Genomic DNA, 25,504 nt, shown 5'->3' with positions numbered 1-25,504 from the left:
ACCGTCCCTGTGATTCGAATAGTGGAGATCAAAGAGGAAGCTGAAGACCGAGATGAGGAAAGGAGGCTTTTGTGGAACCTATTTCCAGTGTGAAGACATAGAGCATATGAGTGTCCCCAACATGAAGGGGATAAATAGAGACCTGAAAGCAATGCACAAGTTGTCCATGTAGATGAAGGTGTTGAGTCTATTACAAAGTAATTGGTAAAATACTTGCTTGTTATTAACAAAAACCGAAAGGTCATTATATACAAAAGAATAAAACAATCTTTCCATAGGAAACAATCGTAAAGAATAGAAACGTTCTATTCTAATTGAAAAAGCTAAAAAAGCTAAAGCTAACTAAAGTTAACTAGATATTTACAATAGATTACCGTAAACTAATAATAGACGATTATTTATTATCGTAATACCCTCCCTTAATGGTTAATTTATCTAGAACACCAAGCTATCCTCTGAATTTGACAAACTTATCAAGTCCAAGAGGCTTGGTGAGAATGTCTGCAGTCTGCTCTGTGGTAGGAACATACTGTAAGACTATTGTCTCGTCTTCAACCAGCTAGCGTATGTAGTGACAGTGAACATCCACATGCTTGGTTTATTCATGGAAGACTAGATTTTGGGCTAACTTGATAACGTCTTTGTTATCAACAAACAGAGTAGTCGGTCCTGCTAGTGACATATGCATATCCCCAAGCATCCGATGAAGCCAAACAGCTTCACATCCTGCCTTGATAGTTCCTCTACAGAGCAAAGAGAAACTACCTACTGCTTCTTACTGGTCCATGTGACTACACCGGATCCCAAACTGAACACATATCCAGAAGTTGACTTTTTATCATCAACAGAGCCTACCCAATATGAATCTATGAACCCACTGAGTTTGGGATTAGAACTTTGAGAGTACAGAAGTCCATAATCAGAAGTGCCCTTCACATAACGGAGCACATGCTTTGCTACCTACCATCCAATGATCAGCCTTAGGAGTTGTCATAAAGCGTGGCATATAGCTGACTGTGAAGCTGATATCAAGCCTAGTAGCAGAGAGGTAGATGAGGTTGCCTACTAGTTGTCTGTATGTAGTATCATCAATGGAAGGAATCAAACTTTGCGGATAACTTAAGACCTTTCTCCATAGGTGTAGATGCAAGCTTCCAATCCTGCATACGAAATTTGTCCAACAAAGCCCTAGCATATTTGGACTAAAAGATGAATATACCAGAAGACTGTTGCCAAACATCAACACCTAGGCAATAATGCATGAGCCCAAGGTCAGTCATATCAAAAGATTGGCATAAATTTTGTTTGATTCCCTAAATCAAAGATGTCGAACTGCCAATGATGATCAAATCATCCAAATAAATAACTAGAAGGATGATGTCACGGTCAATAGGCTTGATGTACAAATTTGAGTCTGAAGAACTCCTCTTGAAGCCTTGATCACTGAGGTACTTATCAATTTTTATGTACCATGCCGGAGGGGCTTGCTTCAAGCCATAGAGAGCTTTTACCAATCTGAGAACCTGATGGTCTTTGCCACCATCTTTGGAACCAGGAGGTTGCATCATGTAGACCTCTTCATGGAGATCACTATTCAGGAAAGCACTCTTGATGTCCATCTAATGGACCTTCCAACCAAACTATGTTGCCCTATCTAAGACTAATTTGATGGTGCTCATCTTTTTAGTAGGGGCAAAGGTCTCCTCATAATCAATGTCCTGACGCTGAGAGAAGCCCTTCGCAACTAAACGAGCTATGTACTTATCCAAAGTACCGTCCAATTTGTATTTGATTTTATAAACCCATTTGCAGCCAATGGGTTTCTTCACCGGTGGAAGATCAGAAAGGACCCAGGTGTTGTTCTTCAGCAGGCTTTGGTGTTCAGATGTCATGGTCTATTCCCACTCTACAATTCCTTTAGCCTCGAAATATGTTTGAGGTTCAAACACACTATGAATGTTGGCCATGAGAGCAAAGTTAACAAACTCTGTAGGTTTGCTCTTTTTCTGAGCAATTCTCCCATCAATGAGCTCATCATCACGAAGATCAACAAGTGTCTTAGCCCACCACTTAGGCCGAAGAGGAAAATGACCAACATTAGTATCAGGAGATGCTTGGTGATCAAGTTCCTCATCAAAAGAATCTAGATCAAACTCAAGTGAAGCATCCACAAATCGAGGTGATCTTGTAGGAGAAGCTGGAGATGTCTATACAGGGATCACTGGTATAGCTGGAGCTGCAAGAGCTAATAGAGCCCTCCCATCAAGTGGACCTAATGGAAGCCGAACTCCCAACTCATGGGTCTTCATAGGTTGGTCTATTGGATCAGGAACAAGAGAAACAGGCGTGAATGGTCCTCGCTACTCATCAAAGACTACATCACAATTATAGATGAGACAAGATGTCTCAACATCGATCAGGCAGTAGGCTTTGAGAAGACTGTTGTATCTAGCAAGCATGAGTTTCTGACTCTTGGCATCCAACTTGGTGCGTGACGCATCAAGGATCCAAACAAAAGCAAGGGAGCCAAAAACCTTCAGGTGACTGATTCTGGGCTTGTGACCTGACCAGGCCTCTTCCGGAGTTTTACCTTTGACTATCACTATGGGTGACTAGTTCAACAGATAAACTGCAGTGTTAACTACTTCTACCCAAAACTTCTTCGAAACATGTCTGTGTTCGAGCATGGATCGAGCCATCTCGATGATTGTCTGTTTCTAACATTCAACTACATTGTTTTGTTGTGGCGTGTGGGGTGTGGTTAACTGGCGTTTGATGCCATGTGTATCCAAGAAGCTAGAGAAAACATTAGAACAAAATCCCCCCCCGCCCCAATTGTCTGATCTAAGAGTAATAATAGATTTCCCAAACTTTTTCAACTAAAGGTTTAAATTTCTGCAATATAGGAAATGCATCTGATTTCTTTTGAAGGAAATACACCCACATTTTTCTACTGAAATCATCAACAAATAACAGAAAATACCTGGTCCCAAGAATAGGAGGGGCCATAGGGCCGTAGATATCGGCATGAACAAGCTGAAGTACCTTGAGAAACTCACCATGAATCACCACTAGTGAAAGGTGTGCGATGTTGCTTCCCAGCTTGGCATACATCACAAACTCCAAGCTAGTGAGTCTGAATCCCTGGCAATCCAAGAACAAGCTCATCCCGAGCAAGCTGTGAGAGATAATGCACATTTAAGTGCCCATATCGCTAATGCCAAAGTGTGCTAACAAAAGACCGTTGAGCAGCCATAGCTAAGTCCCAAGAATCACCAAAATCGGTAAGTTTGAAAAGACCATGATCCTCAAGACCCACTGCAACATTAGAGAAAGACGCCCAATCAGTGATGGTGCACTAATGTGAACTGAAGGTGGAGGTGGAGGTGGAGGTGGAGCTTCTACTGAATTGTTGTTTCCACCGATCTTGCTGGAGCAAAAGTGTGCAGAGATCAGTGAACTTCAAATCAACACCAAAAGACATGATGTTGAGAGTCTCAATAAAATGCTCATAGGACTTTGGTAAACTCCGAAGAGTGATAACCCACAATATCCTCTTCCTCCATCTTGCGACCAATGGCAAGCAACTAATCACGGATCTCCTAAATCCTATTCAGGTGTGCCTGGAGCGAGGTTTGCTCATCCATGACAATAGAAAACAGTGTTCTTCAAAAAGAAAGCTTTGCTTTTGTCAGAAGTCTCATGAAGACCTTTGAGATGTGTCTAGAACTCGGCAGCTATCTTGCCAGATGGAATCTAAGAAAGTTGATAATTTGCCACAGATAATTTGAGAAGCATCACAACCTCTCAACTATTCAAATCCCATGTATCTTGATCAAGACCAGTAGTCGGACACTTCGTAACACCCAGAACAAATTGATCAGTGTCCCGATATTCAAAAATTGCAATGATTCACTACTTCCAAGTGCCATAATTTCAACCATTGAATTTGGAGTGGTGCCCGAACAGAATGTTTTTCAGAGATGTAATGGCATGTTTTTCAATGAAAAACATGAAAATCTGTGAAGGCGAATTCTTTGAGGCAAAAAAATGGAAGACACAGAAAATTCAGAGTGACCCAAAAGAGAGCTTGAAAAACCCAGAAGAAATATGTTGTCGTTTTCTAGATCCACTAGCTCAAAAATCGAGACACCCAAAAAAATCTAACAACCCAATTGAGCTCTCGAAAAACCCACCAAGAATCTATAGCCAGAACAAATTTCCTAGGTCAAAAACTAGGGTTTCAAAGAAAACCCTACTCTATAGCCATGAATGGTCAAAGTTGAGAAAAAATGGGAATTGGAAGCCAACAAAATGACGATTTGTGGTCATAAACAACTAGTCTGAGGTCGTCAATGGCTGAGAGGAGCAAAAATGACACCACGGAGAGTGTCTGAAACGTGCGTGAGGGATCAAACCGGCGGCCAAAAAAATGATAGACAACTCAAGTTGCCTGCATTTTTTCTATGATCAGCTATGATGTTTGTTTACAGTCGTGAATAGCAAAAAGAATACCCAAGGAAATGCTCAGAATAAATATTAGTGGCAGACGAATAGCCAATAAAAAATCACAATTTGCAAATGGCCACGATTTTCAAGTTGGAAATAGAATTCGAATTTTTTTCAGACATGTAAGCCCGAGCCAAGATCAAAGCAAAACGAAACCCTAGACATGACTAGGTGAAGCAGGTATGTGCGGAATAATTTCGAAAATAATAATCCGAAAATTTCAATTAAGAAATTCTTATTTTCAAAAAAAAATTCACCCACGCTCTGATACCATATTACAAAGTAATTGGTAAAATACTTGCTTGTTATTAACAAAGACTGAAAGGTCATTATATACAAAAGAATAAAACGATGTTTCCTTAGGAAATAATTGTAAAGTATAGAAACATTCTATTCTAACTGAGAAAGCTAAAAAACCTAAAGCTAACTAGATATTTACAATAGATTACCATTAACTAATAATAGACGATTATCTATTACCGTAATAGAGTCCTCACATTCTAAAGATGCATAAAGTGGAGAGGTTCTTGTAACCAAAAGAACCTTTCTAAATAAGAAGAAAGAACTAGCTCAAACGAAGAATTTGGCTCGCACAATATTTAAGTGTTAAGGTAAAAGTTACAACATGATTATTAATTATAGTAGTACTAAAAATCTTGCTTTTGAAGAAATGGTCAAAAGGTTGTAGATGGAAAGGAGGCACTTCATCCATAAAGGATTGTTTGGTTGTAAAAGAACAATAAAACTTTGGTCAATAAACTATGCTGGGTAAAGTTTAGGATTGCAAAATATCATGATGAAGAATTATGTGCTATTACGCCTATGAATGTTCAACATATGTTGTTACGAGGAATGTGGCAATTTGATCAACATGAGGTACATAACAGTCACACATACATATTCCTTTACAAAGGATGGACTTCATCACAAGCTGCAGCCATTAAAAAGAGGTAGAGGAAAATGTATGTAATAATGCAAGAATATGTTTAGTTGATTAATCTTTAGAAGGCATGAAGTATGAGCATATGTGTTTTTCTTTAATTTGTAAAGCTAACAAACAGGAAATAGAATATGTATCTATAGAAGTTGTACATTTGTTGAATGAGCTTTGGGAAAGGATATTGTATCTAATAATGTACTTGAAGGTTTACCACAAGTGAAAAGGATTATTCATCAAATGGAACTAATTCCTAGAGCTTGTTTTCTCAATATGGTAGCTCCAATTGAAAATGAAGATTTAACTAGAAAGTGGAAGAGTTGTTGAAAAAGAGATTGATTGGAACCCATGTGGATACCTATAATAGTAGCATAGAAGAATGGAGAAAGAAGCTTGTGTACGAACTCACAAGCCATCAACAAGATTACTATCACAGTATAGATTTCCCTTGCCCAAAAGGGATGACATTAGGGGTTGTTTGAGTAGAGTCATGTAATCTGGATTAGATAAAAAGATGAATGGAAGACAGCCTTCAAAACCAAGGAGGGCTTGTACAACTATGTTACCCCAAGTTTCCAGGACGCGGGGACAGAGGGATAGGAAACGAGTTTCCGGGACAGTTTTTTCTTTCTCGAAGTCGGGAATGGCAAGGGATGACAATGGGAACGACTATATAAAAAATAGGGGAAAGTTTAAACATGAAGGGAAAATTTAAATATTTATATAAAAACATGTATAAAGCATGCTTATGATCCTTATATGAATTAGAGAACCTTAACATATAACATTTGTGTTAAATTATTTAACTTTATGCCTATATGAATTATAGAACCTTAACATATAACAAGTGTTAAATAATTTAACTCTAGAGTTCATATGAGAGTGGAAATCAAACAAAGTTTTAAAACTGAAACATTAATTTTACGGGGCAGCCAAAGGAAAGGTTTCCAGAAGTTTCCAAGTTTCCAGGACATCCCGGAAATGGAGATGGGTCAAATTTTGCTTGAAATGCATCCCCAGGTAACACAGTAGTACGAGTAGTTGGTCTTGCCTTTTTGGCTAACTAAAGCATCACACACATTCATGCAGCTCAGGAATGAAGTGATAAAAGATGTTTTGGGGTAAATTTGTTGTTAAGGAATATAGATCAGAGAGAGTACAATACTAAATTTATTACTTCAGTTCAAACAGATAGTAAGATAATACTGATTTAGTTCTTTACACTTCGAGATAGTTCTGTAACTGTGTTAATATCACTGATATCTATTTAATATTATATGCTTTATACTCGTGGAAGAAAATACCTTACTTCGGATATTTCTGCAGGTAATTACATGTACTGATCATGATGATTTCCCCAGCAGCAATATCAAGCATTATATATATAAGAGTTATACCCACATATATGACTCTATGTGGCTTATGCCACGTAGGGTCATGACTCTATGTTGGTGATAACTAAAACATGGTGCCCAATTACATTAATACAATCGTCCAAAGATAAGTCTGATCAGTGTTCAGTTAAGACAAGCCCAATCAAAATATAGTCAATGCTTAATATGTAATACAGATTTATCTAAACTTGGTCATAATGATGTAGTACGATCTGTCCTCAACAGGTCATTCAATATTGTAAATCGTGTTTATTATTATTGTTTAACTAATCAGTTTAGGATGATCAAATAGATAAGTGTGTTTATGTGTGTGTATACACACAATCACACATATATACATCATTTTAATTATGATGTACAGCATGCTTCAATCCGGCTGAAGCTACATCATTAACATCTGTCATTGTTCAATTGGATAATATTCTGATTTTAGTGACATATTGGAGGAGGATTTTATGCATATTCGTAGAGTCTTTGAAAAGTGTTGATTAACCTGAAGAAGTGCAATTTTGATGGACTTAAGTGTACTTGAGATTTGTTGTCTCAAGAGATGGTCTTAGAATCAACCCAAAGAAGGTGAAAACTATCTTTGAATGGCAGCCAATGGCCTACCCCAAGAAGTGTTACTCAAGTGAGATCCTTTCATATTTTGGCTAGTTTTTACAAAAAGTTTATCAAGGATTTCAGTAGAATATGTGCACCCCTAACTAAAACAATGATAGGGGATATAAAAGAGTTGAAGTCAATCATAGGAGCAAGAAAGAGTTTTGACACGTTCAAGTAGAAAATTGCAAATCAACATGTTTTGGCACTCCTAGAGTTTAATATGATATTTAGGGTCCACTGGCATCATTAAGTTAGGAAGGTAAACTCATTGCTTATTTCAGTGAAAAGTAGAATGATGCCAAAAAAAAAAAATTGTTTATGATCAAAGAGTTTTATACAATAGTTCAGGCATTGAAGAAATGGAAACATTGTCTTTTGTTGAAAGAGTTTATTTTGTCTGTTGATCATCAGGCTTTACAATATCTGAATAGCTAAGCTTTGCTAGATTTACACCTTTGTTTTAAGGCACAAGTGGAAGGTTTGATAGAGTTGCAGATGCCTTGAGTAGAAGGCAAAATTTGTTGACAAAAATGCAGATCAAATTTGTTGAGTTCAATGAATTCAAAAATTTACTTCTGGACGATCCTGATTTTAGAGAGGCTTGGGAACCTTTCAAGAAGCCTATTACTTTAGACAAGACAAGGTGGCTGGAATTTATTCAAGGCAGAAACAAAGACACAGTTCATAGTTTGGATTTGATGAACTCAATAATTTGTATTTGGAGGATCTTGATTTTAGAGAGGCTTAGAAATCTTTCAAGGAGACTGTTATTTAAACATGGAAGAGTAGTTGGATTGTATAATCAAAGATAGGATGCTACTTAGAGGAAGCCAATTGTGCATTATAAGGAGTTCCATAAGAGAAAACCTGATTAAGGAGAAGCATGGTGAAGGATTAGCTAGACCCGAGATAATACCATAGCTCTTGTTAGTGAGCATTATTATTGGCCACAATTGCAATAAGATGTGAAGAAGTTTGTACAAAGTTGTAGAGTATGCCAAATGACAAAAGGAAAAAGTCAGAACATAACGCCATATCAGCCATTACCTGTACCAAAGAGGCCATGGAAGGATATCAGTATGAATTTTGTTCTTGGTTTATTGTTAGTGAGCATTATTATTGGCCACAATTGCAATAAGATGTGAAGAAGTTTGTACAAAGTTGTAGAGCATGCCAGATGACAAAAGGAAAAAGTCAGAACATGAAGCCATATCAGCCATTACCTGTACCAAAGAGGCCATGGAAGGATATCAGTATGAATTTTGTTCTTGGTTTGCTAAAGACACGGAGAGGATATGAGTCCGCTCTCATGGTGGTGGATAAATTCTAAAAATGGCACATTTTATTCCTTGTACGAAAACTAACGATGTTGTTCATGTCACAAAGTTATTTTTCAGAGAGGTGGTGAGAGTTCAAGGTCTACCAAAAAGCATAGTATCAAATCAAGATACCAAGTTTGTTGGCTATTTCTAGAGAACATTGTGCAAGTTGAAGAAAGATTTGAAGTTTACCTTTTGTATACCATTGACAAAATAATGGGCAACGAGTAGTAAACAAAGGTATGAATAACATGTTGAGATGCTTAGTATGAGATAAGCCCCAAGGGTGGGATTTCATTCTACCATAGGTGCAATTTGCTTACAACAATTCTGTCAACATGAGCGCTCCTAAAACACCATTCTGATTTGTATATTGAAGTGGCACAAGAGTTACTTCACAATTACGCAAAATTGACAAAGGGGAGAAAAAGAGTGATAGGTTGAAGACTTTATAAAGCATTTGAAAAACTTACATGAAGAGGTTAGGAAGCACATTAACAAGTTGAATATTTAGTACAAGGCTAAGGCTGATTAGAAAAGGAGGAATAAGGAGTTTCAAATTGGAGATGAAGTCGTAGTTCACCTGAGAAAAGAAAGGTTTTCAATGGCAACATACAATAAATTGCATATGAAGAAGTTTGGGTCATGCAAAATCCTAAAGAATGATTTGGGGAACGCTTAGGAGGTTGAGTTGCCAAGTGGACTTAACATTTCACTTGTACTTATCATTTCCAATTCGACAGAATATCATAGAGGAAATGAAGAAAGCCAGTTGATGCACAATGGAATAATGCAACATCTACTTTAGAAAAGGAGATAGAAGAAATTTTGGATATTCATGTGGGTAAAAGCACAGGAAACAAGCAATATGAAGAGTAACTAGTTAAATCAAGAATGAATAAAATATTTAAATTTTATTAACATTCAAGAGGCCAAAGCAATCTATGGTACCCCCTGAGAATAGGGTGCCACAGTCTTAAGCACTTTTTTACCTCTTCTTTAGGTCTCTTCTTCAACAATGTAGTTTGATCACAAGGTTTTTTGTTGTGTCTAGTCGTCCTTCAAATAGGGTACATAAATTGTCTTCTTCTAATATATCCACATAGTTGGAATGGATGCCATTGCAAGTTAAGCACTCCATGATAAAATGTTAACCTATATCTACTGCACCCTTGTTGCAAACTAGGCATTTTCGTTCATCCCATTCTTCCTTAGGTTTCAACTATCTAATTGTTTCACAACTCAAATGATGAGAACTAGTCCTAAATTGGACTATGATCATTTTTGCTCTTCATTTGATATTTGCTGCTACATATGCTTTTTCCTCATGGTTTCTTGTAGGGTTAAATTCTTTGGTATAGTAGCCTTTTTGCATCCACGCTTTGACCATACGATATTCTTGAATTCTCCCCTACAACCATTTTTATGTCTTCATTGGTTTCCGGACATTCATGTATGTTAACCTTCCATTTTTTCATCAATTTGTCATCTTGCTTCATCCACATGTTCTTTCTTCTATCTAGCTTTTCCTTTGTAATCAATTTAGGCCAGTGATGTTGTTCCATCCTTTGTGTTTTCATTAAGTAGCTTGCTGCTTAACAACTAGGCAATTGTTGAGGCCTCTAATAGGAAAATACATGTTTCTGCCAATAAGATATCATAAGAAACAACAATTTTAAGCTTGAAGCTGCTGATGATGAGATGTTTTTTAATTCTTTCTACTTGCCTCCGTTTCTGATCTGACATTCTGCTACCCCAAATCTCACATCTGTGAAGTATAACTGGGATGACCGACAAACGAAAAGCATTTTCCAATCCCATAACTCTACATTCCTACATTTGTTTTGTATGTGATAGCATTACAGCTTCCCTGAATTCATTTTTCTCTACATGTTTCCCAATTGAGTTTTTTGTGAAAATCAATTCTCAAATATTTCACTATCTCTAACGGATTGCCTTCAAAAAGGAAAGTGCTTTGGGTCTTCTTGTTTCTCTCCAAAGAGAAGATCATCACTTTGGTTTTGCTCGTATTCACTTGCATCCCAACCTCGTGGCAAAAGGTTTCAAGCACCTGTTAGAGTTCATGCAATCCATCCACTGTTTCAGCAATTGCGATGAGGTCATCCGCAAATAGAAGTAATTTTATCAAATATTTAGCTAGTTGAACTCCTCCATTTGTCTTGTTTAGCCATTCCTATAACTTATCAATATCAACCTTATCAATATATAGAGGAAGGCTAATCGAAGACTCATCATGGTTACCTAAGGGTGCAGATTAATCAACTTGGTTGACCTCTCCCTCCTGAGATGCAATGGAAACACTTTTCAAATTATCATGATGTCTATTGTAGGAGCATACAAGGTGTAAGAACAATCTTGTACCAAAAATATTGCTTATTGTTCAATAGGGGCTTTAACGACAAGGTTACTATTGTTAGTAATTTTGTAATTGTCCATGCATGAGACTGACAAATGCTCTAGGGGAGTAGAATGGGAAAACAAAATGGTTGGTGAAAGAATCATCTCAATCCTCTTTTGTTTGGGAGATATTACTATTTCAAGGTTTGAAAATCCTATAAAAAATATTCAACTTTACCTTAAAATTATTGAATGGGATCTCAATGAAGGTCTAATCAAATGATGATCTAGGAAAAGGATGGTGTAGATTGGCTGAAAACCCTATTAAAAAATATTCAACTTGAATTTTGGACCTTAAAATGATCGAATGGGGCCTTGATGAAGGTCTAATCAAATGATAATCTAGGAAAAGCGTGGTGTAGATCACTTTGCAATCTTCCATTCATAAAACAATGGGCTCAATCGCGTTTCCAAATCAAAAGTTATGGACTCCGAAAGTTGTGCACTTTAGGAGGGAAACTCAAAAATTGAAATGCTCTGGTGGACACCAAGACCCATTTTGGGCACATCTTCAACATATTCCAAGGCAGAAAGGGGAGTGAAATGTGGTTGGTCACAAAGAGGAAAGTGACACTTTCCAGAAAATTCTATGGCAGTTACTACCCAGAATAAAGAAGGAAAATTAGGGTTTACAGACCACTGTTCCAGGGAAAATTGTGGCTCCAACTTGCAGATTTTTGTAATGAGAAAGCCAATGTGGCTGTAGCATGTAATATTACAGGTATTGTATTTCATTTATTGAAGCAATAGAAAGCAAGTAAATTTTCCATTACAAAATTAAAGCAAGTAAATTTCTCCATTACAAAATTTTGTATTATTCTCTATTGTTGTGTTGTTTACAAGTGTTAAGTGGTGTAGCCCTTCATCATCTTGCCACTTTTTCTTTGAGCTATGAAGTTTTACTGTCCTTTTTAGAATTTCACAGACATTCTTCACATGTAGAAGACAACTAAACACTAATGAAAGATCTGCAACTAAAAAATACATCTTTATAAAACACTTCAAGTCCATAAGACATCCCAGGTCATTGCAATCCAGATCTTATTCAACCAGTGCAACCAAACTTATAACAAGAGTGCTTATATCTTTTCTACTTCTCTAGGAGCTCAAGAAGGAAACTGAGAAAACTTGAATAAAACCACTGTTGTGGTTTTGAACCCTAATGATTATAAAACCACCATCTACACAATTAGTGGTTATACAACGATTTCAGACATTCACTTAACTGAATTTCACATCTGTTCTGTCTAGATCACCTTGGACATGCCTTTGCTTCTATTACCCACCTATACCATTTGTCCTTTATTTTTTTCTGATATGCAAGAGGAAATGACCAAACAAGTGTTTTAATAAATTGAATTTTCTTCTCATTTAGAACAGTGACTTAGTTTAGAATACTAACACTTAAAAGTCCATTCAGCACAGTATGCTCAACTGCTCTTAAGGGTATGATGTTAATGTTTGGGATAAATAAGAGCCAGGATTCAACATGTGTCACCCTGTGCATTCTAGGATTTATTCACTTGTGGACAAGCTTATTAAGTGAGACAAGTAAAACAAATGAGCACAGTACTCTGAAAATAGAGGGCAACATGTGTCACTATCTCATCAAATTTGGGATGCCGTGTACAATCTAACAGCAATTAGATTAACATACACGAATGAAACAAGACATAGACCGCAGATACTACTTTTTCTCTTCTCTAATCAAAAGGGATGTCGTAAAAAGGCAATCTGCTGTTTCTCTAGTTTGAGGGGCGTAATGAATTAGGAAGCACAATTGATCAAGCATACTTTTAACCACAATAAGATCTGCCTGCACTCTGGCTTCTAGCTTGGGTAATAAGTTTCCTGACAAAGAAACCAATGGAATAGAAGAAGGTATACTATGTTATGATAAATGAATTTAAGGAAAACGAAATTCATTTTCTAAGGAAGATTACCTAAGACACCAGAAACTAAAGATAGGCCACATATACATTTTGAACCTCTCATTTCCAATTTTCATTGAAATGGACTTCAAGGCCTCTACTACAAGTAAAATAGTGAGCAATGAGCTTGGAATGCCCTTCACAATGACTAGTTATGCTCAAACAATCCCCTGAAAGAGTTAAAACCATATGGAATACTTACCAAATAGATTCAAAGGTCCTCCTGATTCTATACTTGAAACAGAGGTCAAATGCAGGTTTCCCAATTATGGGATAAGCGGCCATCAGGGTCCCACTTTAGAATGTGCAGATAGTTAATTAGGGTTTATTGGTTGTGGAAATACTTTTTACACCATAGCATTATTACATGGATTGCCACTAATCTGACCCAGAAAGGGAAACATCTCTTTAGAAAAGAGATCCAAACTAAGGTCAATCTGTACTCCTGAATGAAAGTGGAATGGAGATACTCAAGAAAAGTTGTTGATAGTTAATGTTGAACCCCATTTCCTTTCTTGAATTTAGGATATTACAGAGAATGTTGTTTTGAAAGAGAAGCTTGAAAGGTCTAAGTGCACTATTATTATATATTTGAAGTCAACATAGAATACTATTAGAGAGATCCAGAAGATCACGGTGTAGTCATAAATATGGTGCAGCAATACAATATACCCTGAGATGGAAATGCATGCTGTTTATATGCCAAGATGGATCTCCTCGACAAATAAATATAGCAGAAGATTACAACAGAACTTCCCCCTTTCCCAAAGTGATGCAGTAATTGTTAAGTATTATGTCCTTACCACCTTGGAACTGCACACTATTACCCTCTAACAAAATAAAAATAAAGTCTATAACATGCCTAGAAAAAATTGCACCTAGAATGACACTTTGTTGTGAAGACATCCACAAATAGAACAAGACAAAATTCAATTAAAGGGATGATATCTGTCACCTAAGATTAGGAGTTACAGCAAGAGGAAATACCTTAACTTTTGTATTTTTTATATGAATAGCATTGTGGTGATGGATAATTCTAGAAGAAGTGGACTAGGGTAAATGTCATGAGCTAGATGTATCAGCAAATCAATGAGAAGTCTAATGATTGCTATAAAAGAAGATCCCTATACTCTCATCTTATTTTTTTCCTAGCTAATATGTTTCCTTATGTATTTGTCCAATTAGAGTTTATTGCTCACCCATGTCAATATCCCTATTACTTTTACTGTCCCCTTTTTGAATATTCCTGATTTTTACCCTAAAACAATTCCAACTTTGGATAAGAAATGCAATATATAGAATCACCCAATTAAAACATATGTACCATGGAAGTTTCAAGGCTAAATGAAATGGCTGAAAGTGTAGAAATCTTCACCTATGCCATCTCCTCCTCCATCGTCAACGGAACATAAATGGAAATCATATATATACATAAGTGGATAGTCATTATAAGTAAACTCTACTATAAATATGACATTTGAAATTGTAATGCACTTTAAGGGCTAGTCTTGGTTTAGGGCCTGAAACAATGTTACTTACTAAAAATTGATGTTAAAGGTATAACATTAAATATCAAGAAATCATGATAGCATCTAAATCAATATAAACATCATTTTTATTTAAATAAATATACCTAAATCATTAATATTTAGTCCAAGGCATATTTCTATGGTCAAACATATTTCTATGGTCATCCTTCTATTGCAAGAGCATGGAAGAGTTTTTGGTTGATTCCATCCCTCAATCGACCTTGGAGTCTAGCTATGTTCCTCTGCCAAGCCCCAAAGCATAGAAAGGATTTCTGGTCCAATCAGCCTCCTAGCCCACAAGCATGGCAGGATTCCTAATCCGCACATCTCAGAGTGGTGTACTTGATAAGATGCATTAAGGATTTCTTGTAATTCAGCCTTGTGAACTCGAAAGGCTGGCAACTCTTGCTATTTGCAGAGACATTTCTATAAATTCAAAAAAGATTGCTAATGGAGTTTGCTCTACTAATTGCTAATATAAACCTCTCAAATGAGATGCAATAAATCCTTGAATAATCTTAAAACTTGCTAGATTGTACATATGGCTGATAATAATATAGAGTTCCTGATTTAAATAATTGTTCACTTGATTATTATAAATAATCTTGATTACTAAATTACAGATTGGTTATTGTCAATCTCTTAATTTTCCTTCATATCGCATACCAAATTACTATTTTCCTCTCAAATGAATAATCCCCCCTTCCCCCCCCTCTATATAGTCAATTGATGAGTGTCACAGCCCTTCATCCAAACTGTTGTCCTTGCAAGCTTGCAAGGGGTACACTTTATAATTGATCACTACCTTTCTGTTTATTTTGATTATTATCTCAAATCTATTGATAATCACTGTCCAATAGCATTCAGTAGGCTACTCGAATCAAGAGGCACATAAAGGCAAACACCAAAGCCTAAAGAGTTGATCAATTGAAGATGAAAGGCTATGTCCAAAGTAGGAACGAAAAGAAAGGAGTCTATATGGTAGATGATCCATCTCACCGAAATGCATAGGTACCCACCCCATGCATCCGCCTAGTACACATGAACAAATACCAAATACATAGCTCACTCTATCGACCCAAGGAAGCATAGGAGTCAACAAAAGAACCCCCCCTAATGCAGAGAAAGGTGAGGTGATAGACAATTGGAAAAGTGAGCCAATAGAACTACATGTCAAGGAACCACAATCAAGATGCACAAAAGAATACACGTGCATACTAAGGGGATCAATCTCAGACACGTTGTGAGGCTAATGTCATGAAAGGAAACTCACTAACAAAGGAAGATGACAAATAAAGGCAAAACATCAACCCCCCATGGCAATTTAATTAGAATAGTGCATGTACAATAAGGCACAAGATATACTGAATCCCAAGAATATAGTAATATGTATGAGTGTCCTCATATGACACCACTTGAATCAGAAATAAAAACAAGGCATATAATTGAAACAAAAATACAAAAGGAGTATGATACTTTATCTCAGTGTGTTTGCAAAAATGCATGCAATAGATGTTTACAAAGACCAAAAGAGACATAAGGTTGATACAACAAATAGTACAACCCATGATGAATCATCTAAATGAACGAAAATTATCCCCAGACCTCAAACAACCATGATATCCACCAAAATGCAAAAATGCAAAAAAACTAAATAGAATGTGCCTAGAGTAGAATCTGGAAAAACAACCAACATCATTGGAAAGAGTAATACCTTTCCAACGATATAAAGATTTCCTAAATTGGAAATCGGATGCTCAAGATATGTCTCTCAAAGTGCAAAATAGAACTCCTGACTTTGAAATAGAAAAAAGCTATTGAAAAAGCATCAAAGCTAAAAAATACCTCTGCCATCACGACAGAGTCAGAACTAGCTTTCCAACGGTATCTCATTTGCAGAAAACGGATATCATATGTTCAAGATATAGGTAAGTCAAAACAAAGCCAAAAGGGCTTGTTGGGTCACTAATGCAATCTGACGTTAGCAAGTGACAAGTCAAAATTTGACAATCAAATGACCATTGAGGCAAAAAAATCCTTGAAAAAATCCCCTTGCCAAAAAAAAATTGCAAGACCCGAAAAAACCAATTTGTTGAGAAACAAGAGGCGGTGCCAGAAAAATTACCGATGCCCGTGAAATAAAGCATGTGGAAAAATCAAGCCCGAAAAAATGTGCAAATTGGAAACCACTGTATGAGGCGGAAAAACCATTCAAGAAACATGCCAAAAAACCACCATAACTGTCAAAAAACGTACCTGAGCTAGTAAAAGCTATTGAGATTGTAAAATAGTATCCCCAAAATATTTAAAGACGATCTTTCAAAAACTCTAAAAACTACTGTGCCAAAAATCCGCCTGCATCATAAACTGCTTACGTGGCACAGTTAGGTGGGGTTTGTGTGAGAGTCCATAACATGGAGCACATGAGACCTCTAAAAAAAGGCGCAAAGGAGAACACATAGAGGGGCCCACAACAAATGCATGGAAAATGCCAAAATAGCTCAAGAACCGCCAATCCCAGGAAAAACCACTAATCCTAGGCAAAACTGCCAATGGGACAATGCATTGAAACACATGACTGGTAATAGTCAAATCGCTAGCAGAGGGTCCAAAGCCCAAGGGGCCTGCCTACATATGGTGTGCAGCCCAAAGTCAAAGGTTTCGAGACTAAGATATTGTGGGCCTCAAGGCCGCCATGTGGTCTCTAAAGGGCAAGCGTGAGCAGAAAAAATGCGCTAACTAAACATGAGCACATAGACCCCAAGAAAAACGGTAGAGGGGCGATCTGACAAAAGTCAAGTGCGGGAGCACGAAAAATAGTGCAGGGGAGCTACGGGTCAAAGAGCTAACACAGGTTGGGGTCACGTTGTTAGTGGTACCTTACTCACATGCGCCCCCTCCCCAAATAACGCACATTCTCCAAAACATTTGGCCCCAGCACCAAAAGCAAAAAATAACACCTCCACCTTTCAATATGAGCACCTAACACTTAGAGAAAAAAGCATGCTCCTATTTTGTGATATGCCCAAGGTCGTACGGCATTGGGGTAAAAAAGTTTTGCCTTTGATTTCAACAGCGTCCAAACTAGACATTTTATATGGAAATGGGGGATTTTGGGTGCTATGAGCTCAATGATGATGTTTGTTTGGACTCAAACTCAAAGTAACCAAAAACAAAGGTCCCCCCAAATCCAATAAAAAAGTTCTCTCCAAAACCAAATTTGAAAACCAACTCAAAAACTCTCATAAATAGAACAGGGGCATGAAAATTTGAAGCTCTGATACCATGTTGAAGTTGATGAAAGATTAACCCCACAACTCCCAAGAATCATTGCATGCAAACACCTGTTACAAAAAGAGAGGAGAACAGCGATTGAGGATGGAATTCACAAATCCAGAGAAGAGGAAACATTCTTGATGAGCAAAAAGAGAAATTGCTATTGTATTGAATGAATTAGATTACAAAGAGATTACAAAGAGAGATCTATGCTTATAAAGGAGATCAAAACCCTAAAAGGTAAAACCTAGGTTGCATGATAATAATTAATAAAAGAATTAATTATTATATGCTTAAAGTTTAGCTTAAGTAAAATAGAGTTAATAAGAAAACACCTTATTATTCTAACAGATTCAAACGTAAGTCCCTTTGTGATACTAGCATATCACATCAACCATTGAGCTTATCCACAAGTCAAGACTTGATAGTAAGGAACCTTGGAGTCACCTGTATTGATCTTATGCAATCTTAGCATACACAAGATTTTGCTCAAGAAAGGATAAGATACCTTGGTATTTTATTTTGTTGTTAGTGCGTTCATAAAACACACATCAACAGTACCCTCCAGCAAACAGAAGGATCAATGTGAACAAGAAAAAAATCAACGAAAAAACCACCATACAATATAAATCTGAAGCCGATGCATCATACTGATTGGAGATACTATTTTAGACTAATTTTACTGCCCAATTACAGCATGGAAGGGATGGAAGACAGTTGAAAAAAATAGATAGAACTTCGCAAAGGTAAATCCAAGGGAATGCTATCATATTCAAATTAATGAAGAGTGTCTCCAACTAAATGGTAACTCCAAATTCCTAGATTAGCTAAATTTGTTGGCTGGGATTTTGACATTCAAATACCTAAAGAGTGAGAATAAGATCAGGATTTAGAAATTGAATATGATTAACCATTGTATGCACTTTATTGAGAATCTCTACCTAATTTCATGATTCATAATTTAGTACAAATGATTAATCACCAACACAAATCTTTATCTTTCCAATTAACAACTCATTTCATGTTCTCCCATTAATTGCTTAAAAAAACATTTGAAATAAGAAAACATTAGGTATATCCTCTACAAATAAGTTTATTTTCATGCCAGATTGAACATGGATAATTCTGTGCATATGAAACTCCATAAGGCCTTACCCTCTCTTGCCATTATTTCTTCTTCATTTTATAAGCTTACTGCCTTCTTTAAATCTTCAAAGACACAATCACCTTTATGATTCAGATACTATCCAAACACTTGCAATGTTCTAAAAGTTCAGACATTCCTCCTCTGCATTCGACTACTTATACTTAACAAAGAAGAATTGAGTCAGAAAGATGATTTACAATGACCTGGGCCCCCTAAGGGTGTAGGTAAAAATCTACATCAAGTTTGGGCTTGAACAATTAAACACAAAAGCCAGGAATACTCTGTTTGTAGTTATCACCATGATTATCCATTTCTCCTTATCGAATATGACAAAACCATGGAGATTCCACAACTGACATGACACCTGAACATTTGCCCCCTTGCTGCAGCTGCCAGTTGTGTGATTACTCGTTTTTTCTTGGTTTTCTTAAGGAATTGCTTCAATCAAGTTTGCAACTAAGTGCAACACATTCAGATCACCTTAAAATCATCAGTTCCTTTTATAGACCTCTCACTAACTTTCATATTTCACTGTGGATTGAAATTAATTGTTTTACAAATGTTTCCAATTATTGAATGAGAATAGTGGCTTAGTTAGCTTATTATACCTAAATCATATGCCTACTACTGATCCAATTTATGTCATTCAAGCTTGTGACCCTAGAAAGACAAGAGTAGAAAGTACTTGTACCACTATATGGTGAGATGATGTAAAGATAGAAGCATGACCCAGAAAACTATAAAATGCACTTAACTCACATGATCATAAGAATCAGCTAATTGAGAATATATCCTGTAAGTTGAATAGCAGAGAAAACTTAATATTTATCTGGCTAAATCATATGCGTATAGAAAATATTAAATATGGACAAAAGCATATAGTTGAATTGAAATAGCATAATATAACATGTGGAATCCAAAGTCTAGTTTAGAATGCCTATCTAAGAAAGCAAAACTGACCGAGCAAACTTCCCATTACAAATTAAACTTAAGCAAGCATTCCCTCATGCTATGACTACGGTGTGATAAAGGCATGAACACTGGCCTTGCACAAAAAGCAGCTTGCAATGAATTGGATCTCAAATACAGTGGAAGAAATACAGTGGAAGAAAAAGGCTTTGTGATAACAATTTTGTGTCATTGAAAGTTTTTTAAATCTACGTTGAGCTAATAATTATGCCAACAAAGTTGAGTTACATGAGAGTACCTCAAAATTCAGACCAAGCTGATGTCCTTCAACCTGTTTCCTGAGTTTTACAAAAATCTCTTTCGGAGTCAAATTTATGTTATACAGGTCTTCCCATTTTGCTGGTGAATCCATGTCCTTGTTTAGTCCAAGGCATCTGCAGCCCAGAAGTGAAGCAACAAAGGAGCATAGATGCAATGTTTACATGAGAAGCTAAACTTAAATCTTGTGACTAGTAACTTAGGCTGGCTTTAAATCCTGCATATACAGAAAAAAGATCACAAATTTAACAACTCGTTTGAAACTCATATTTCTTGAATAATTAAAAAACTTAAAAGGAAAATCGATATACAAGTAAAGGTGTCTAAATGTCACATGCATAAGCCCAACAAAAAATCAAAAGTTGTGAGCTATAGATTTCTATGATGCTAACTAATATATTATAATTTAATTATAAATAAATCATTCGCAGTAAGTACTGTACCCATGTAATCTTTAATCGCACATGTAATCGGCATTAACTATTTCATATTCAATCATCTATCTATTCATAACTTCTATCATTCAATATTAGTGCATCATTATGTAATATGCTTACTGTGTGTGCATTCTACATAATCTCCATGTCAATTAAAGGCTAAAGCCCATTGTCCATCTTCACTGCAAAGCAATCAAACAGCAAACAGAATGTGAATATGCTTACTGACTTAACTCGTGTAATTGAAATTAAAAAAAGGTCTAGCAGCTAACATGTAACATTTTCAATACGCATGGAACAGTTTGACATCACAATTGTTATGGTATGAAGTTACGAACAACAATGTTATAAATTTTGAGGAAAGATGAAAAAACTAAGTCAATATGCAATGCAATTATATGAGCCTTTTCTTGATTTATAAAAGAAATCCTGAATAAGGAAATTTATTATCCTCGGAAAATTAAACAAGGAAAACTAGCATACAAGTAAAAGGGTCCTAAATGTAGTTTGCGTAAGCCCAATAAAAATGAAAAGTTATGAGCTATAGATTTCTATGGTCCTAACTAATATATAATAATTTAATCATAAAATTAATACTCAGTAAGGTAAATACAGTGCTCATGTAACCTTTAATCACACATATAATAAGCATTATCAATTCCATATTCAACCATCCATTCATATCTCCTATCATTCAATATTAGTGCGTCATTATGTAGTATGCATACATTATACGTATTCTACAAAAACTTCGTGACAATCAAAGGCAAAAGCACATTGTCCATCTTCTCTGGCGAGCAATCAAACAGCAAACATTGTGCGACTCTGCTTACTGATTAAACTAACGTAGTTGAAACAAAGGTCGAGACTGGTGGGTAACATATAACGTTTCACTGAATATCGAAAGTTTAAATTCACAATTGTTATGGTATGAACAACACTAATATAAATTTTGGGGATAAATTACAAAACTAAATCAATAAATGCAAATATATGTGTTTTTTTTTTTTGTTTACAAATGAAATCATGAATTGCCCTCTTTAAAATCATCATCCCAATCCATTTGTACTCTTAAGCTCTATCATCAATTTGTTGACAGTAAACCAAAATATCTCACGAACTCTTTTAAAATACACACCGTCGAAGAACGATACTAAGATCGCTAAAAAGTTCGATCGAGTATCTTAGTGCTACATAACCTCAAAGTGTATACATAGGTGAAGGGCTTACACTTTCTTATCTTTTAAAGACCTTCACGAGGTTTGAGCTTGCCTAATGTACGACAAGTCACTGTGGGATTTGTTTCTAAATATCACCAAAATATGAGAACTTCGAATTTTTTTGTTTGACCAGTTACACCTGCCACAATAAAATGCAAACATAAACTGAACGACCACTATGAGGGATAATTCGGAGAATTTTTAATACTATTGGTTCAAACCCAGGACAAATCACAAACCCTAACACCAGGATACCTTGGATGAGTAACGCTGATATGTACAGTAACAGTGGATAACTTTACCTTTAATATAAATGGACATATCAGAAATACTGTGAAGCATCAACAAAGAAATTTTGATAAAAAGCATTTTGTGGGCTTCCTCGGAAAACTACATTCTCAATTTTTGCCACGAAAAAGAAGCTCTTAACATGTATCTATTTAACATAAAATCTAGCGACACTATCAAAGATCAGAAACCAAAATATATCTTACACCATCCGCGGAGAAAGCAAAGTGCAGTACAGACGGGGAAAATGTAGAAAGCACAAGGTTCAAACCTGCTTGGCATGGAACTTGAGTCTTCCTTAGGTAGTGGAGAGTCGTGGTAAGCGTTGCAAATCGGACAGCTGGAGAGACGTGGGCCGAACAAATCTTTGGACGAAGTAGAAGAGCTCAAATACATGAAGACTGTAAACCTGTGAGGTGTTCATTCATTCCCGACAGCTTGGAGTGTATGGTCCCGACCAAAAATTAATTGCTAAACAAACAATAGCATGTTAGCTAATAGTATGGTATGGCGGTATTGACAGTTTTTAACTTTTGAACTATATATGACAATCCTATGAATTGATAGGCTAAATTTTTAGAATGCGTCAACATACAAGTAAATTTATTATTAAATCATCAATATCTGTTATACAATTTAATATGATGAAACTTGTTTCTTTTATTTGAGACTTTCGAATATATTACTAATGTATAATTATAAGTTATTCATAAAGAATTTTGCATATATTAGTAATTAATATTTATCTTTTCTCTAATTTATAAAATATTTAAACTTAAAATATTCTAGTAAATTATTTTAAAGCAAAAAGTTTACAATCAACCTTTTCCTTAAAATGCAAAATGAAAGGTATGAAAAAAAGTTAGTTGTCATGAAAAAATCATATGGCAAGCAAGGGCGGCCATCGAATTCCAGGCCTAGTAGCAATCATGTTAGCTAATTGTATTAATGTGTTAGTAATTTGTAAACACTTACAATTAAATAACATAACTGCAAAAAATACTATTGTTTGTTAGTAATTTGTTTTTACCAAGGTGTAAATATGTTGTTGCATAGACGGTGCCCTCATTTCGTGGGTTCATGTGGATGTCACGTGGATCCAAATAATATTAAAAAATCATGTCATCTTAATAATTCCAGATGTCGAGTCAAAGAGAGGTGGACTCGATTGAATAAATGAAAGATGTGTGTATGATTGAAAAAGATGAGTGGCTAAATCAATTATTTTCTTATATAAGTTGATGAGCAATGCTTTTAATTTTCGGAAGTGCTCCTCCCTAAATTAAAAGTAAGTCGTTAAAATATTTATAAATTTGTTTCTATTATTCTTGTAAGAAACACATTCAACAATAAAATGTTGCTCATTTTTCATATTTCTAAAATTTCAAATAGCAAAAACTCGTTCTTTCGTGCCTTTTTGGCTTTTTTCCAATGCCTAGTCTCACAACAAAGCTGATGCAAGTTAGTCCTAAGTTGAGCAATAAGAGTTTTTGCTTTCCATCAAATATTGAGCCCCATGTAAGCTTTTTGAAGTTGATCACACCTAGGATTGAACTTATTGATATAGTATTTCTTCTTTGTGTCTATCTCATTGCCTTAATTTCTCTTGTAGAACTTATCTGTAATGAAAGCCTTTTTTTTGTATTTATAGGGTGAGTATTTAAATGAATGTTCTATTTACTCGTCCACTTGATGTTTTATTGCATCTGTGTCTTCTTCATTTTGCATAATATATCATTAAAGACAATCTTAGGCCGTTTACTTTTTCCATTTGCATGGTTCTTTTAAGGTAGCTTGTGAGACACACCATAGTCATTACTTCAATAAGGGAAGCTCATGTTTCACTTAACATGATATCATATGGAATAGTGCTTTTGATTTTGAACTTGCTTGTGATCAAACATTTTTCAATTCCCTATATTTTCTTTTGTTGTAAGACGAAGGTGTTACAAGCCCACACCTCACAACCATAAAGAATAGTTCTACCAAAATTTAAAAACCAAAAAGGGTATGAATAGCTTTCCAGTATCAAACCTCACCCTCTCTACATTTGAATAAATTTAATAATGTCCACAAGGCCAAAACAATATATAGGACCTCCTGAGTAGCACACATCAAAATAGGGTGCAAAATATATCTTTAACTTTGAAACCTCTTATTTATATTTATTCTTTGACCATGTATTTTGATCACAAAGTTTGTTGTTTTGTCTAGTTGTGTTTCTTCAAATAGAGTACTTATATTGTCTACTTTAAAATATCTACATAGCTAGAACGGATATCATTATATGTTGGGCACTTCATGATAAAATGTCACTCTATTTTTATGGCACCCTTGTTGTAGAATAAGCATATCATTTTTTCTCATTCTTCCTTAGGTATCATCCATCTACATGTTTTGCACCTCAAACGGTGAGAACTAGTCTTAAGTTGAATTTTAATCATTTTTGCTCTTCAATTGATATTTCCTCCTATGCATGTTTTTTCCTATCGAACTCTCGCAGGGTTATGTTCTTTGATGTTGTAGACTTTTTTACATCCATTTTGTTTTGACCACATGACACTTTCAAAATTTGCCACCACAATTTTTTTATTTCTTCATTGCTATGTGGACATTCTTGTATGTTAACATCTCATTTTTTCATCCATTATCAGTTTACTTCATCCATGTGTTCTTTCTTCTATCTAGTTTTTCCTCTATAATGAATTTTGGGCTAGTGGTGTTTTTCCATACTTTGTGTTTTCTTTAAGTAGCTTAACAATCAGAGCATTGTCAAAGCCTCTAACAACAAAATGCCTCTCTATACCAATAAGATATCAGTAGGGACAATTATTTTGATTTTGAGGTTGTTGATGATTAGATATTTTTGAATTATTTCTAATTGCCCCCATTTCTAATATGATGCGTTGTTGCCTCAAATCTCACTTTTGTAAAGGACAACTAGGATGTGATGTCCCCATTTTTTTATTGTAATAACTTGATTAAATTAATTAGTTGGTCCCAGAATATTAATAATATAATAAAAGGATCTTTAATTAATTAATTTAATTAATAAAAATGGGGGCCTAGATTAATAAACTAATAATATCTATTTTTGGGGTTCTGATTGTTTTATATATATCTCAAGCCCATCTTTTATATTGGTCATAGGTGTTTGTTGACTTGTTGGCACTTGTTGTGCATCTCTAAAGTTTTCCTCAAATGGGGTATTTATTATTGGCATGTAGCATATTTTTGGTATGTGACTTGAATTATTTTATTGTATT

General features: G+C 35.6%; 1 protein-coding gene across 7 annotated transcripts in view; it reads right to left on the bottom strand.

Moving 5' to 3' along the window:
- The window catches only part of ORG4 (OBP3-responsive protein 4 (ORG4)), a 28,084-nt gene extending 5,334 nt beyond the window's left edge, over window positions 1-22,750 (bottom strand). For 2 of the 7 annotated variants that reach the window (XM_089814638.1, XM_089814642.1), the window contains exons 1-4: window positions 22,445-22,511; window positions 21,961-22,089; window positions 20,851-20,912; window positions 20,274-20,510 (exon numbers count right to left, since the gene is read on the bottom strand). In XM_089814638.1, coding sequence (XP_089670764.1) covers window positions 20,274-20,387 — 114 coding nt within the window. In that variant the 5' untranslated portion in view covers window positions 20,388-20,510; window positions 20,851-20,912; window positions 21,961-22,089; window positions 22,445-22,511. Of the gene's footprint in view, window positions 1-20,273; window positions 20,511-20,850; window positions 20,913-21,960; window positions 22,090-22,444 lie in introns of all 7 variants that reach the window. The other 5 variants (XM_089814637.1, XM_089814641.1, XM_089814636.1 and 2 more) reach the window with 4 other exon arrangements.
- Between the last annotated feature and the right edge of the window lie 2,754 nt (window positions 22,751-25,504).

Source organism: Cupressus sempervirens, chromosome 2 (genome assembly GCF_028749045.1).
Source record: "Cupressus sempervirens isolate cs-2001-9-10 chromosome 2, ASM2874904v1, whole genome shotgun sequence".
In the NCBI taxonomy this organism is placed as follows: domain Eukaryota; kingdom Viridiplantae; phylum Streptophyta; class Pinopsida; order Cupressales; family Cupressaceae; genus Cupressus; species Cupressus sempervirens.
Note: the sequence above shows the minus strand (reverse complement) of the source record. Positions and strands in the feature narration are given on the sequence as shown.